Consider the following 12,943-nt stretch of genomic DNA (forward strand, 5'->3'; position numbering starts at 1 on the left):
CACCGGATATTTTTGCTAGAAAAAAAATCGCTGCTGCTTCGGGTCAACTTTGGCGGATGTCTAGGAATAATGCACTTGCGTGCTAGCACAGGTTAAATATCTGTAGTTGATGTTTTGTCACTAAAACCGAAAATAGATTCGGCCAATAATAGACCTGTTTATTGTTTTTAAGTCCTGAGAGTGCGAGACTCCTTTCAGCTTACATTATATATATATATATATATATATATATATATATATATATATATATTTTTTTTTTTTTTTTTTTTTTTAAATTTCCTCTACAGTACAAGAACAAGATATAAACAAACTGTCAAAGGACAACTAAATACTATACCATCTCCATCAGAATATAGGTCTTTTGGGGTTGTGTGGCTTCTTGTCACGGGTTTTGGGCGTTCTGCAATGAATTTAAGCGACAAATATTAGCGGATGAGTTAGGACAATAGCTAAAATAAGGGATTAGATAATCAGGTGCTATAGACAGAGTTCTATATCTTTGACCTTGGGGTTAAGTTAGCATGCCTGCAAAGATATTACCAAGTTTTAAAGAGATACTGACACCAGAAATTGAACCTTTTTTTACATCTATCATAATATTGTGTTCACATTGTTTTTTTTTAGCCATACAAAGTATTTGCAGATGCTTTTACATTACTTCTCTGATACCCATGTTCCTCTATGAGGGGGCTGCCATATTTGAGCTTCAGCAGTTTGTTAGCATTAGAAACGCTAACGGACATGTTGAGAAGGGACAGTCAGGTTGGCAAAACAGTCAGGTTTAGGAACAATCAACATGACCTATAGGTAACTTTTAATGTAGATTAATATTTTGAAAGAAAATTTTTAGTGTCGGTATCAGTATCACAATATAATAATTCACTATATAATAATTATATAATAATTCACTTAATATCACTTAATTAATAAGTTCTTGGTCAACCTTTTATTCAATAGTTTTCTGAAGTGTACCCCTAGGTATACACTGCTGAGTAGTTTTTGATAATATGGATTTGGTCAGAAGAGCAGGGGTTTGATTGTAGGGTAAAATGCATAGCAGATTAAAGCTCTTAAAATCCTTTGATAATGCTTTGTTGCATTCAAACGCACGCCGGGCAATGCATTTGGTTGCATCCTATGCAATGAATATTGTCGTACCCTGCTCAATGCCCAAATCTGCTTGCAGTTGAGGATTTCTGAACTAAAGGTCACTGACATTCTCCTACTTTAATATTTTGTTGCATTATGAGTAAACATAAATAAGGGGCAACATAAAATAACATTTAGAGGCCCAATGGGGTTTTTTTTTGCACAATAATTAGGTCTTGACCCTATCCTGCTTGAGAAGAATGCAATAAAACATTCATGCATACCATGTCTGAAGATTTTCTAAAATGGCAGGGACTCCATATACAGCTAATAAATGCAGTGTGACATGCATATACAATTATAATATCTACACAGGAAAGCTAGATCTCTATGTTGTGCACTTTATTGTAACTAGCAAGGTCTAGATTGCAGGTATTAATCCACATGCTGATTACATTAAGTGAACATTTCTGCAATGAAGGTAAAAATCCTCATAACATTTCCATAAAAATGCTACAACTATAACAGATCAATACTATACCATCAAAAGTTAGATTATCCAGGTTTGTCCGGTTTCTCGTCTTCACAGTCTTTTTGCCTAGTGAAATGAATTCATATGAAAAATGTAAGCACATAATAGAGTATATACCCTATGTAGAGTCCTCCCTCCTGATAAAAAGTATTTTGTTTAAATGAGCACTAAGGCATCCTTGTAACCCTTAGTCCTCTTGGACCTGCACCTCAGGTTTAGGACCCCTAATCAAAGCAGCACCTGACTCCAAAAATAGCAGGCAGGGAAACAGAGGAGTAAATGTTGGACAAGTAAAGTCAGCAGTGAAGGGAGAAAAATTATTTACTCAAAGATAACCCAGTTGTCAGCTATATGTGCCCCAGATTAGAATACACTGCAATGGAAATGACAAAATAAATAAATAAAAGATATATAGCCATCTGAAAGACCAGTCTTTTCTTGCAATTAAAACATTTGAATAAATACCCAGTCCATATAAATATGAAATGAAGTAAATCTGCAGAAGACTCAGTCTTGCCAATTTATGTAATCTATTAAGGCAGAAGAGTTTGGGGCAGGCTTTGGAGTGGAAGCAGAATAGGATGGCTTACAAATAATGCAGGGTGATGTGCTCGGGAGAAAAACTCTCATATCAGGGTTAGAAGGGTGGCATAAAGATATCCTTAATGAAATTTGCTTCTTCACAGTGCCCGAAATGTCTTTCTCCAGAGGCAGGGTAAGTAGGAAGTAGAAATGAGCACCTTTTGAGTCTTTATTAGGAGTGATGTTAACTGCCCATGAGGGAATCAGATCTTTGCTTTTGTTTTCTAACTTGTAGGCGACTTGAAATCTCATTGCTAGTTGCTATGGGCAACATAACCAGTGATACATGTATTTTTTCTCCAATTTTTACACAGCATGATAAATAGGCCCCTATATGTCAGCCATCAAATCACAAGGTTACATGACCATGCACCTCTAGGTAGCAATGGTATTCACCAAGTTCTACAGAAGGCTTTATCTTTTAGACATAATGTAAAATAAAGAAATGTTCTATTTTTATACTTTGGCTCTTGGATTCCACTATTTTCACGATTGGTGTTTCGGAGTGGTGCCTGTTGTCGAATTTACTGTGAATTGCTCCCCTGTGCTGAAGGCCTGGGGCATGAGCACCCGGACCCACCTTGGAAAGTGGTAAGCTTATCCTGATGATCTCATCGATTCATGCTTTTCATGATTTTTCATTTATATGCTACTGAAGTTAGATGCTACTTAAATTGTGCAATGTATATGCAATGTGATTGGGGCAGTTGACTTGAGCCATAGCATGCTAAAAATGTGATCAAATGAATGATTTGTAAAGCTGTACCAGCCCTTAGGTTACATCCACTGGAGTTAAGCTCTATGTCTATAATTTCCAGAAAGAATCGCTGTAAGTCTCAACAACAAAACGTTGTTGAGAATTGGAGGAAAACAGAAAAAGATATAGTGTAACACATCAATTACAACAATCAGCAACCTGAATCAATGCACACCAGCTAATACAGAAGTATAAGCATCTTGGAGGAAGCCAACTGGCGAAACGCGTCATCGGCGACGGTGGTGCAGAAGCGTGGAACATGCTCAGTTTGTCTTAAGAGACACTAAGGAGAAACTTTTAGCAGCATCACGGAGATCGATTATTGGATTTTATGCACTTCTTTTACAAACCTTCGTGAGTGTGTTTTTGTTTATTAAAGGTTTGTCAAACATTTCTGCACGTCACTTTGTATTGCCCACATAAGGAGAAAGGACGATTAAAAACGCTGATGGGACATTTGCGATTTGATTTATGCCATTTATGCTTGGGGCTCTTGTGAGTATAACCAACCACCGGAACTATCCTGGTTTTTAGTGTGGATATGAAACTTACCTGAACCCATTTTCATCCACCATACTAAACACGTGTGATGTAATATTTTTCACTATTCACGGCTTATACTTATATATTAGTTGGTGTGCACTGATTCAGGTTGCTTTGTGTCATGGGTGTCAATAATAATTGACGTATTACACTATTTTTTTCTTTTAGTTTTCTTCCACTTCTCAACAACGGTTTGTTGTTGAGACTTACAGCGATTCTTTCTGTAAATGTTTGTTTGGAGGCAAAAGAGAGCCTTATTGGATCACTGGACTGTGATACACTGGGTCTGAGATTTATTTTTAATTATTTCTAAGCTCTATGTCTATGTAGCTTTGTAATCCCAGCAATAAGACACGAAGGTCAGACAGCCTCATCTTTATTTGGTATCTGGATGAGGTAGGTGGGCCCTTGGTGTGCAATTAAGGTTTTGGAGAAGGAGGGACTGTGTTGTTTATGAGCAGTGGTAGAAGGTGCCTGCCAGGAATAATGGCAGGAAAAGAATTATAGTAAGTATGAAAACGATTCTCCTTTATTTTGCATTAAGTGGGTCTTTTACATCCTGTGCTCTGGTCATTTACTTTGCCACAGACTTCGAAATATGTCTAATATGCAGTTTTTGGGGATAATTTGTATTAGTTGTAGTACTTAGTTCTGTTGTGTGCGTTTGATTAGTAGGACGGTTAAATGGTGTTACTCGCTATATGTAGTTATTTGTGTTCTGCAGAGACTTCAAGTGCAGTAGAGACAATACCCACTACAAGACTTCACTATATGGTTTCACTGGGTACCAGACTGGTAGAACAATATAATGCTTTTAAAAATGCCCTTACCCAAGCTTTCCAGATGGATTTTCCCTCTGGAGGAAGGGGTCACCGACTCCATCCTCCTCTACAGACACACAGAGATCATCAGCAGGCAGTAAAGGCAGCGAATGGTCGTACCATGAGCCGGCCACATTAACTTAAATGACGATGGCACTGGCATGCACAGTAGTGCTTAATGCCACTCTTCACATGATAACTCTGCATGTGTGCTGAACCCAGAATCGGGTTATAATTTTAATATATAAAGGAGACATATATTTAAAGAATTATATTTGGTCTGGTAGGACTTTACTAAGGGTGGACAACATCCTCTTTATAGATTGTGTCCACATAGTGTTCAAGCTGACCGATATCCAAGTCTTCTGCCAATATCAGTCGGCTTGTCTCCCACCATACACACACCGAATATCATATGAAAATTAGTTTTCTAAGATATTATCGGTGCATCTATGGCCACCTTTAGACACACACAAAATACTAATCCTTGCCACAACTATCTGGTTCCTTGCCAGAAATCAATCAACCAGGAAGGATTTTCCACTTCAAACTCAACTCTTTCTGAATACTAACCTATGTATTTGGCATCTGCCATGTTGGAGGTTTTTTGATCTATTGATGGTATAAGCATAAAGAAAAAAGAAAAACAGAACTTGGTTAAACACTTGCACCATACAATTGGTGTACAAATGGGTACTGAAAAGGTGAAGCTGCACAAAGAAACCTGCGGCAAACTTTGCAAGAGCCTGATACCATTACAGATCTATATATAAGATATTATCCCATACCTGAAATATCACAAAACCTAAAGTGTGTCCCAGTATGCTCATAATTTGCATGATGTATAATCGGTCATTATGCACATGACATAGAACTGTCCATTATACTCATAAGGTGGCATGTCCACTGATCCTACATGTGCGCATAATGAGCTAGTGAGGAACTCATTCAATCAATATGCGCATGCCTGTGCCTCAACATACCTAGCTCTTAAGGCTGACATTTTCTTACAAAAGTAGCACTGGAAGGGAACTTGCATTATCAATACCACATCCCACACGTGCATAATCAGCAGGCTAGGACACTAGCTCATAATACACATCTGTGTGCCCTAACCTAGCCATCCATCCCAGAAGTTTCCTTCCAGTATGAGGCCAAAGCACTTAAAGGATACTGTCATGGGAAAAAAATGAATCAGTCAATAGTGCTGCTCCAGCAGAGTTCTGCACTGAAATCCATTTCTCAAAAGAGCAAACAGATTTTTTTTTTTATATTCAATTTTGAAATCTGACATGGGCCTAGACATATTGTCAATTTCCCAGCTGCCCCAAGTCAAGTGACTTGTGCTCTGATAAACTTCAATCACTCTTTACTGCTGTACTGCAAATTAGAATGATATCACCCCCCCCCCCCCCGCCCTTAACCAGATAACAGTTCCCTAACACAAGATAACAGCTGCCTGGTAGATCTGAGAACACTCAATAGTAAAAACCCATGTCTCACTGAGACACATTCAGTTACATTGAGAAGGAAAAACAGCAGCCTGCCAGAAAGCATTTGTCTCCTAAAGTGCAGGCACAAGTCACATGACCAGGGGCAGCTGGGAAATTGACAAAATATCTAGCCCCTTGTCAGATTTCAAAATTGAATCTAAAAAAATCTGTTTGCTCTTTTGAGAAATTGATTCCAGTGCAGAATTCTGCTGGAGTAGCACTATTAACGGATGCGTTTTGAAAAAAACATGTTTTCCGATGACAGGATCCCTTTAATTGGACAATACTATAGTTATTCCCAACCAGAGAATGGACTCTATCAGACCCCAGCTCTGGCAGGGGAAACAATTTTTTAAAGCAAACAGTGCAAACTGTTTGCGCTGCGTTTTCGCTGCGATGCATTTTCAGAAGTCGCCCGAAGTTTCCTCGTGAGGCAACTTCGGGCGACTTCTGAAAGCACAGCGCCGCGTGTGCTTTAGCGCAGGCGACTTTTCAACATATCGGACGGGAAGACACGAGGAGGCAGTTCGGGGAGATTGTCGTCCAGAAGAAAAGGCGATTAGTCGCCCCAAATCTCCTCATTTGAACTAGAAAATAAAGTGGTATATCTATCTATCTATCTATCTATCTATCTATACATACACACAAAGAAAACCAGACACACGCACGATAAAAGTGGAGTTCTAGCATGCATGCACGTTTTGCCTGGCCAGAAAAAAAAATATTGTGACCAAATATTTTACCTTCATTAGACCTGATTGAATTTCTTGTCAATTTAACTTCTGCAAATAGAAGAGAAAGAAACAACCAGCATTATTTTATGGGATTTATTTAAAATTATTTAAATCTCCCCTTTCTCAGAATTATATTTAAGGGGTTATTTATCAAAGGTTGCGTTTGTGAGGTGTTTTTTTTTTTTTACCTCAAATAAACTCACAACTCGAATGTTTGCTTATTTGAGAAAAAACCCAAGTGTACAAAACCTTGATTGAATGCGATCGGGAAAAAACTCAAATACCTAGAATTTATCGAGTTTATACCTGTAGGCTAAAAAAAACCTTGAATACTCAAATTTTTTTCAGAGCAAACCACCGTAAAAACATAAAATCATCATCTGCCATTGATTTGTACATGACCTAAACAGGTTTTAGCTGGAGTATTTTTAGATTCAGGATCATACTAAATCTCAAAAAATTAGCGTTTGTTTTTTTCCCAGAAAATTTTGAGTTTTTGTTTGAAATTACCCTTTGCGAGAAAACACAACTCGGCCTTTCATAAATAACCCCCTAAATATTAACTTTTACTATAATAAAATACAGTAGTATTCTAAATCAATTTGCATTTAGTCTTCCTTTTCTACTTTTTCCTCAGTCTGGGACTTTGTATTAAAAACTAGTGCTTGAGTGAATGCCCCTAAGAACCAGAAACCATTTAATTTTGAAAAGATGCACAATATGACTAAACATTCAAAAACCCTAAAAGATAGAATACAAAGGTCAACTGAAAAACAATCAGGCTTAACTGTGGAGAAAATATGAAAGAAGGCATTTTCAACTGCAGGTTCACATGAAACATGTATTACCTAAACAAGACCCATCCTTGGTTTCCTCATCATTTTGTGAGATAGGAGTATCTAGAGCAGGGGTCCCCAACCTTTTTTGCCCCAGGGACCGGATTCAAGGAAGACCATCTTTTCAAGGACGGGGGCGGGGTGGTATTGTCATATAATAAAACACAATCTAGTCACAGTGCATAAATAATTTAATTATTACACATATAATGCAAATGTAATTATTACATTTTATATTATGGACTTCATTTCTATTATTATTATAACATTGAAATATAGAAAATATAATACAACTTAATACAGAATCAGTGGGAGACCTGAGCTTGTTTCCCTGCAACTAGATGGTCCCATCTGGGGGTGATGGGTGACAGTGACACTCTGTGCTCCATAATCTTTTTTGGTTGCTGTCACTGCAGGAAACCCCACATCACAAAGATAGGATGTTAGAAATGGAAGCAGGGTTTTCAGTGCCTTTGTGGCGATCTCAGGATATTCCACCTTGACTCTATTTCAGAACGTGTGGAGATTTGAAGTTGTCTCAAACATACTTTTAAGGCCTCCGTCATTTGCAATCTCTTGTTGATCCTCTTCTAACACGGACAAAGTCGATTCACCTGGCTTGTTCACAAATGGGTTGCGGATCCATTCCTTTCCAGTTCGGGGGTCTTTTGTGGTTGGGAAGTAATGCTCAAACTGTATTGAAAGCTGAGATAGGTGATCCTGCAGCAACTGGGAGAGTAAAGGGCCAGGCTCAGTGTCTTCCAAAACTCGTACTAATGTCTGAAACATGTCAAAAATCCCAATATTCGTCTTCCCCATAATTCCAGTTTGAATGCAGCCACTCTATCTGCCGACTTGAAGACAGTTGTCATTCTCTCCTGAAGTGAGCAGGTTGAATATGTCACACAAGTAAGCAAGTTTTGTGACCCAATCTGTGGTACTGAAATGTGCTGCCAGTGGTGACGGTTTTTCTAACAGAAATCTCTGGAGCGGCTCTCGTAACTCAAAGACTCTGGCCAGTGATCAACCCTTAGAAAGCCATCTTACTTCTGTGTATAAGAGAAGATGTTTATGATCTGCATCCATATCCTTACAGAGCTGCTCGAAGAGACACGATGTAAAAGCATGTACTTTGATGTGGTTGATCATTTTAATCACATCATGCAAAACATTGTTAAGTTCAGGTGACATTTTTCGGCTAGACAGCATTTCTCTATGGATGACACAATGCGTAGACTCACATTCAGAAGCAACTTCCTTGACCCGAGGAGTGAAACTGAAAGCCTTCCTTCCTGTCCATGCATAAACCTACACAAAATGACCAATTCAGTTTTCCTGATATGTAATCATTCAGAGACATGAATAATTCTGCAGCTGTGGTGTGGATAGGCAACAGCAATGCACATAACATATCCTCATGCATATCCTATCGCACAAAAACAAGCATTAATGCCTTGTTCTCAACATCGGTAGACTCATCAACCTGGATTGCGTACCATGGTGACTCATTAATCCTCTCTACCAACAGTACCTCAATGTCCTCTGCTGTGTCATCAATTCGTCTAGTTACAGTGCTAGCAGAAAGAGGAACACGCTCCACCTTTTGAACTGCAGCTTCTCCTAAAACTTCACGGCAAATGTCCTTAGCAGCAGGCAGGATCAACTCTTCAGCAATAGTAAAGGGCTTCTTAGCTTTAGCAATGCGGTTAGCGACTAAAAATGATGCACTTAGGGCAGACACATTTGCTGAAGTAGTGGCCTTCAATAATTGCTTCTGTCCTTTGTGTTCACTTTTGAAAAATCCAAAGGCTTATCTTTAAATGCAGGGTGCTTGGTCTCCACGTGGCGAAGCAGTTTTGAAGGTTTCATCGCTTCATTAGATATCCGCTCACCACATATTATACAGAGCGGGTATGGAGAATGTGAATCACCTGTTGCACTGAACCCATATTGTAAGTAAGCCTCTTGATACTTTCTTTTAAACACAGCTCTATTTGTGGTGTCTTGGGAGTCTCCTGCTGTGTCATCACTGGGTCTTTCCCCCTTTTCAAAGAAGCACTTCAGCAATGATTGTTGTTTGCTCATTTTGCTGTACTTGTGAGCTTGCAACACACCCTGTAAAAGTATTTTGGTCATCTGGGGATCTGTAGAAAGTGTCACGCATAGGTTGCCATGGTGACACGCCAACCCATAAGCACACTGTGCCCGTCAAATGCGTGCTGCATCAAAGCACACACCAGATCAAACGTGACGCCCGCGCCGACTCGTTTTGGCGGCCCTGTTGAGACAAGCCTGTGGCCCGGTTCTGGCCCGTGGCCCAGTGGTTGAGGACCCCTGATCTAGAGAATATATATTTTCTTGGTTTGTTTTTTTTTAATGGAGAGAGAGAAATATCTAAAGAAAATACATAAACATGGTGAGAATATCTACCTGATCAACACATACCTATGTTTCTAAACTAGTATTTGAACTCTTTTAGAAACATTGGTAAATTAGTGGGAGTCATATCATTTAAGAGATTTATTTAGAAATATAGTAACAGTTTTTGAACACCAATTATATTTTGCTGCACCATGTCTTTGAGCTATAGGAATCCTTTATAAAGTGCGGTCATCAGAATCCCACCTTTGCCTTTGGGGCCCAGTACAGGTGTAACTCGAGGACATACAGAACCACAAGATAAAGAAATAGTAACAGAGATGAATAAATAAAGATTTTATAGGCCCCCAGCAAAGAATGGGACGTCTACAGCTGAATTTGACCATGAATGACAGACATTACAAATAGTGTAATGACAGACATTACAAATCGGTTCATAAATACAAATGATCATATACACTGTCATATTCATAAGATCAGAACGTATAAAACAGTTTTAACCAATGCACAATCGCTTCATTCAAAGAGTTTTGATATAACATAAAAGAGCGGGCTGGTAACTTCTTTCACTTTCATTTCCCAAACGATAAGTCTTTCTGGGCCTCTGCCATGACGCAAGTAATAAATAACATATATGAATATTAGAAGCTTTTCTTCTTATATCGCGGGGCCTGGTTTACTTACCTGTGTTAGCCGTTTTACCTCTGCGAGAGCTCATTGTTACCGCCTGTCCTTAGCAGCGAACCACGATAAAATCCCTTCCTAGATAAGGAACCGCTACCACTTAACCCACGTTTCAGACGGCAAACTATCAGCGGCGCACCAGCGCGGAAGTAACTGACATATTGCTTCAATTGACTCAATGTAGTGCGTGCGCGCTCCAACAATACGTGCATATCAGGCCAGTTAGTTGCAGGCAGCTTGCTTTGAGCTAGAGCTCCACCACAAGGAGCCGTCTGAAATAATAAAGGGCTTTCCTGTGCGCGGGCTGGTAACAGTGTTACCGGGCCGATAAATCTTACTATACATACTAAAATACTAATATATATTTGAATGACATTTTTTATACGTGTACACAGTAGAACCTCCATTTTACGTTTTCCAGGGGACCAGGGGAAAAAATGGTATAAAATCCAGGAATTTGTAAAATCAGGGAAATGTATTATGCATAATATATAGGTGAGACCATAAAAGAACAATGTAAAATGAGGGGAAACTTAAAATCAGGGGATGTAAAATTGAGGTTTCACTGTATTTAGAAAATATATGTAAAACTGTATTCCAGTAAATCCCATTTTCATAGGGAGAGTACCCGTTTCAGAACCTTGAACCTTAGTGAAAAATGTCTTCATACAGCTGTGAAATATGTTTTAAAGGAAAACTATACGCCCAAAATGAATACTTAAGCAACAGATAGTTTATATCAAATCGAATGACATATTAAAGAATCTTACCAAACTGGAATATATATTTACATAAATATTGCCCTTTTACATCTCTTGCCTTGAGCCACCATTTTGTGACTCTATCTGTGCTGCCTCAGAGATCACCTGACCAGAAATACTACAACATTAACTGTAACTGGAAGAAGTGAGGAAGCAAAAGGCAGAACTCTGTTAATTGGCTCATGTGACCTTACTTGTGGTTTATTTGTGAGTACAGTGAATCTTACGATCTCAGGGGGCGGCCCTTATTTTTTAAAATGGCAATTTTCTATTTATGATTACCCAATGGCACATACTACTAGAAAAGTATATTATTATGATAATGGTTCATTTACATGAAGCAGGGTTTTACACATGAGCTGTTTTACTCAGTATCTTTTAATAGAGACCTACATTGTTTGGGGGTTATAATTTTCCTTTAAGAATGTGTCTTGTTTGGCTCACCCACCCTATTATTGTGCTGTAGGTGAGTTACATTGACAACAGCAGAAATGTGACAGCTGCCACAGATTATAATTTACATAACATATATGTATTTTCTCTTTTTTACTCAATGGAACTTGGTGGCCATGACCTTGTGTGGTTGTGGCCAAGGCGGGGTTGGGATCAAAAAGTAAAGGTGGCCATAGACGTTATAGTTATGATCTTTCCTGGAAAATATCTTTCCAGCCGCGCCGGACCAGGCCGGCCATGCTCCCTAGGCAACATGGCCGATCGGAGCACCGAAAAGGCGTGCAAGCAAAGAAAAAACGTGTGCTCATACGGAAATAAAAAGACGCAAGGCCTATTCTGCCTACCCCTAGTTCCGGCCCTGCTTTCCAGGAAAGATCAAACATGTCAATACACACATGTAGAACTGAATCATCAGATATACAGGTTTAATACAATAGATTTCTACCTATATCTGACAATTCAGCACTAACAATGGCGGATGTTCAGGTGCCATAAAGGTGCCAGATCAAAATTTTCTGGCCAGCCTGATCGACGAGCCGACAGATATCCAAGTCTGTTCTGCTGATATCGGTCGGCATGTCTCCCACGGTCCACCATACACGCACCGAATATTGTATAAAAATTTGTTTTGTATGATATTATCAGTGTGTCTATGGCCACCTTAAGGCCTGAATACAATTTTTTATGGGTGTTATTTTTTATAGCATTTCACTTGATTGGATTTCACTTTGATAATATGGTGAACTTTAATGTAAGGGCCATGGCACAGATATTATCCCACTGAAAATGGCACTTTTGTCATTTACTTGAATGTAATTTACTACATAGGGTGGCTGCCGGCAAAAATTATACTTGATGCCAATGTTATAAATAGGGAAGAAAGATAAAACTATAAGGAGGCCAGTATATATTTTTTTTTAAAAAAAAAGGTGGCAACCCTAACAAGTTGTGTCAGGCAGATTCCATTGAAGTAAGTCAATTTGAACTCCCTAACAGGCAGCCCTGAACTTGTGCTTCAAATGATACTGTCACTTTTTATCTCAGCGTTAAGAGTTTTGCTCTTCAAGTAAAGAAATACTGGCATGTTCCATCACTATGACTATGTGCCCCAGCAGGCATGAAAACGCGTTAGGTCTTGCTCTGATGTCCTAATACATTTTTCAAGTTCTTAATTGATTGATTCATTATTTTTGGGGATACTCACACTTTCCTTTTTTGAAATGTTCCATCAAGGGTCAGAATCCTGCCCAAATGACTACTACAGTCTTAGACCTGCAAT

General features: G+C 38.8%; 1 protein-coding gene across 6 annotated transcripts in view; it reads right to left on the reverse strand.

Annotated features, from left to right (window-relative positions):
- LOC108714363 (torsin-1A-interacting protein 1) overlaps window positions 1–10,685 on the reverse strand; it is a 34,702-nt gene extending 24,017 nt beyond the window's left edge. For 3 of the 6 annotated variants that reach the window (XM_018258521.2, XM_018258520.2, XM_018258519.2), the window contains exons 1-5: window positions 10,451–10,681; window positions 6,561–6,599; window positions 4,898–4,936; window positions 1,631–1,687; window positions 338–400 (exon numbers count right to left, since the gene is read on the reverse strand). In XM_018258521.2, the coding sequence (XP_018114010.1) occupies window positions 338–400; window positions 1,631–1,687; window positions 4,898–4,936; window positions 6,561–6,599; window positions 10,451–10,484 (232 nt within the window). In that variant the 5' untranslated portion in view covers window positions 10,485–10,681. Of the gene's footprint in view, window positions 1–337; window positions 401–1,630; window positions 1,688–4,897; window positions 4,937–6,560; window positions 6,600–10,450 lie in introns of all 6 variants that reach the window. The other 3 variants (XM_041590522.1, XM_018258523.2, XM_041590521.1) reach the window with 3 other exon arrangements.
- Between the last annotated feature and the right edge of the window lie 2,258 nt (window positions 10,686–12,943).

The sequence above is a fragment of the Xenopus laevis genome, chromosome 4L, assembly GCF_017654675.1.
Source record: "Xenopus laevis strain J_2021 chromosome 4L, Xenopus_laevis_v10.1, whole genome shotgun sequence".
In the NCBI taxonomy this organism is placed as follows: domain Eukaryota; kingdom Metazoa; phylum Chordata; class Amphibia; order Anura; family Pipidae; genus Xenopus; species Xenopus laevis.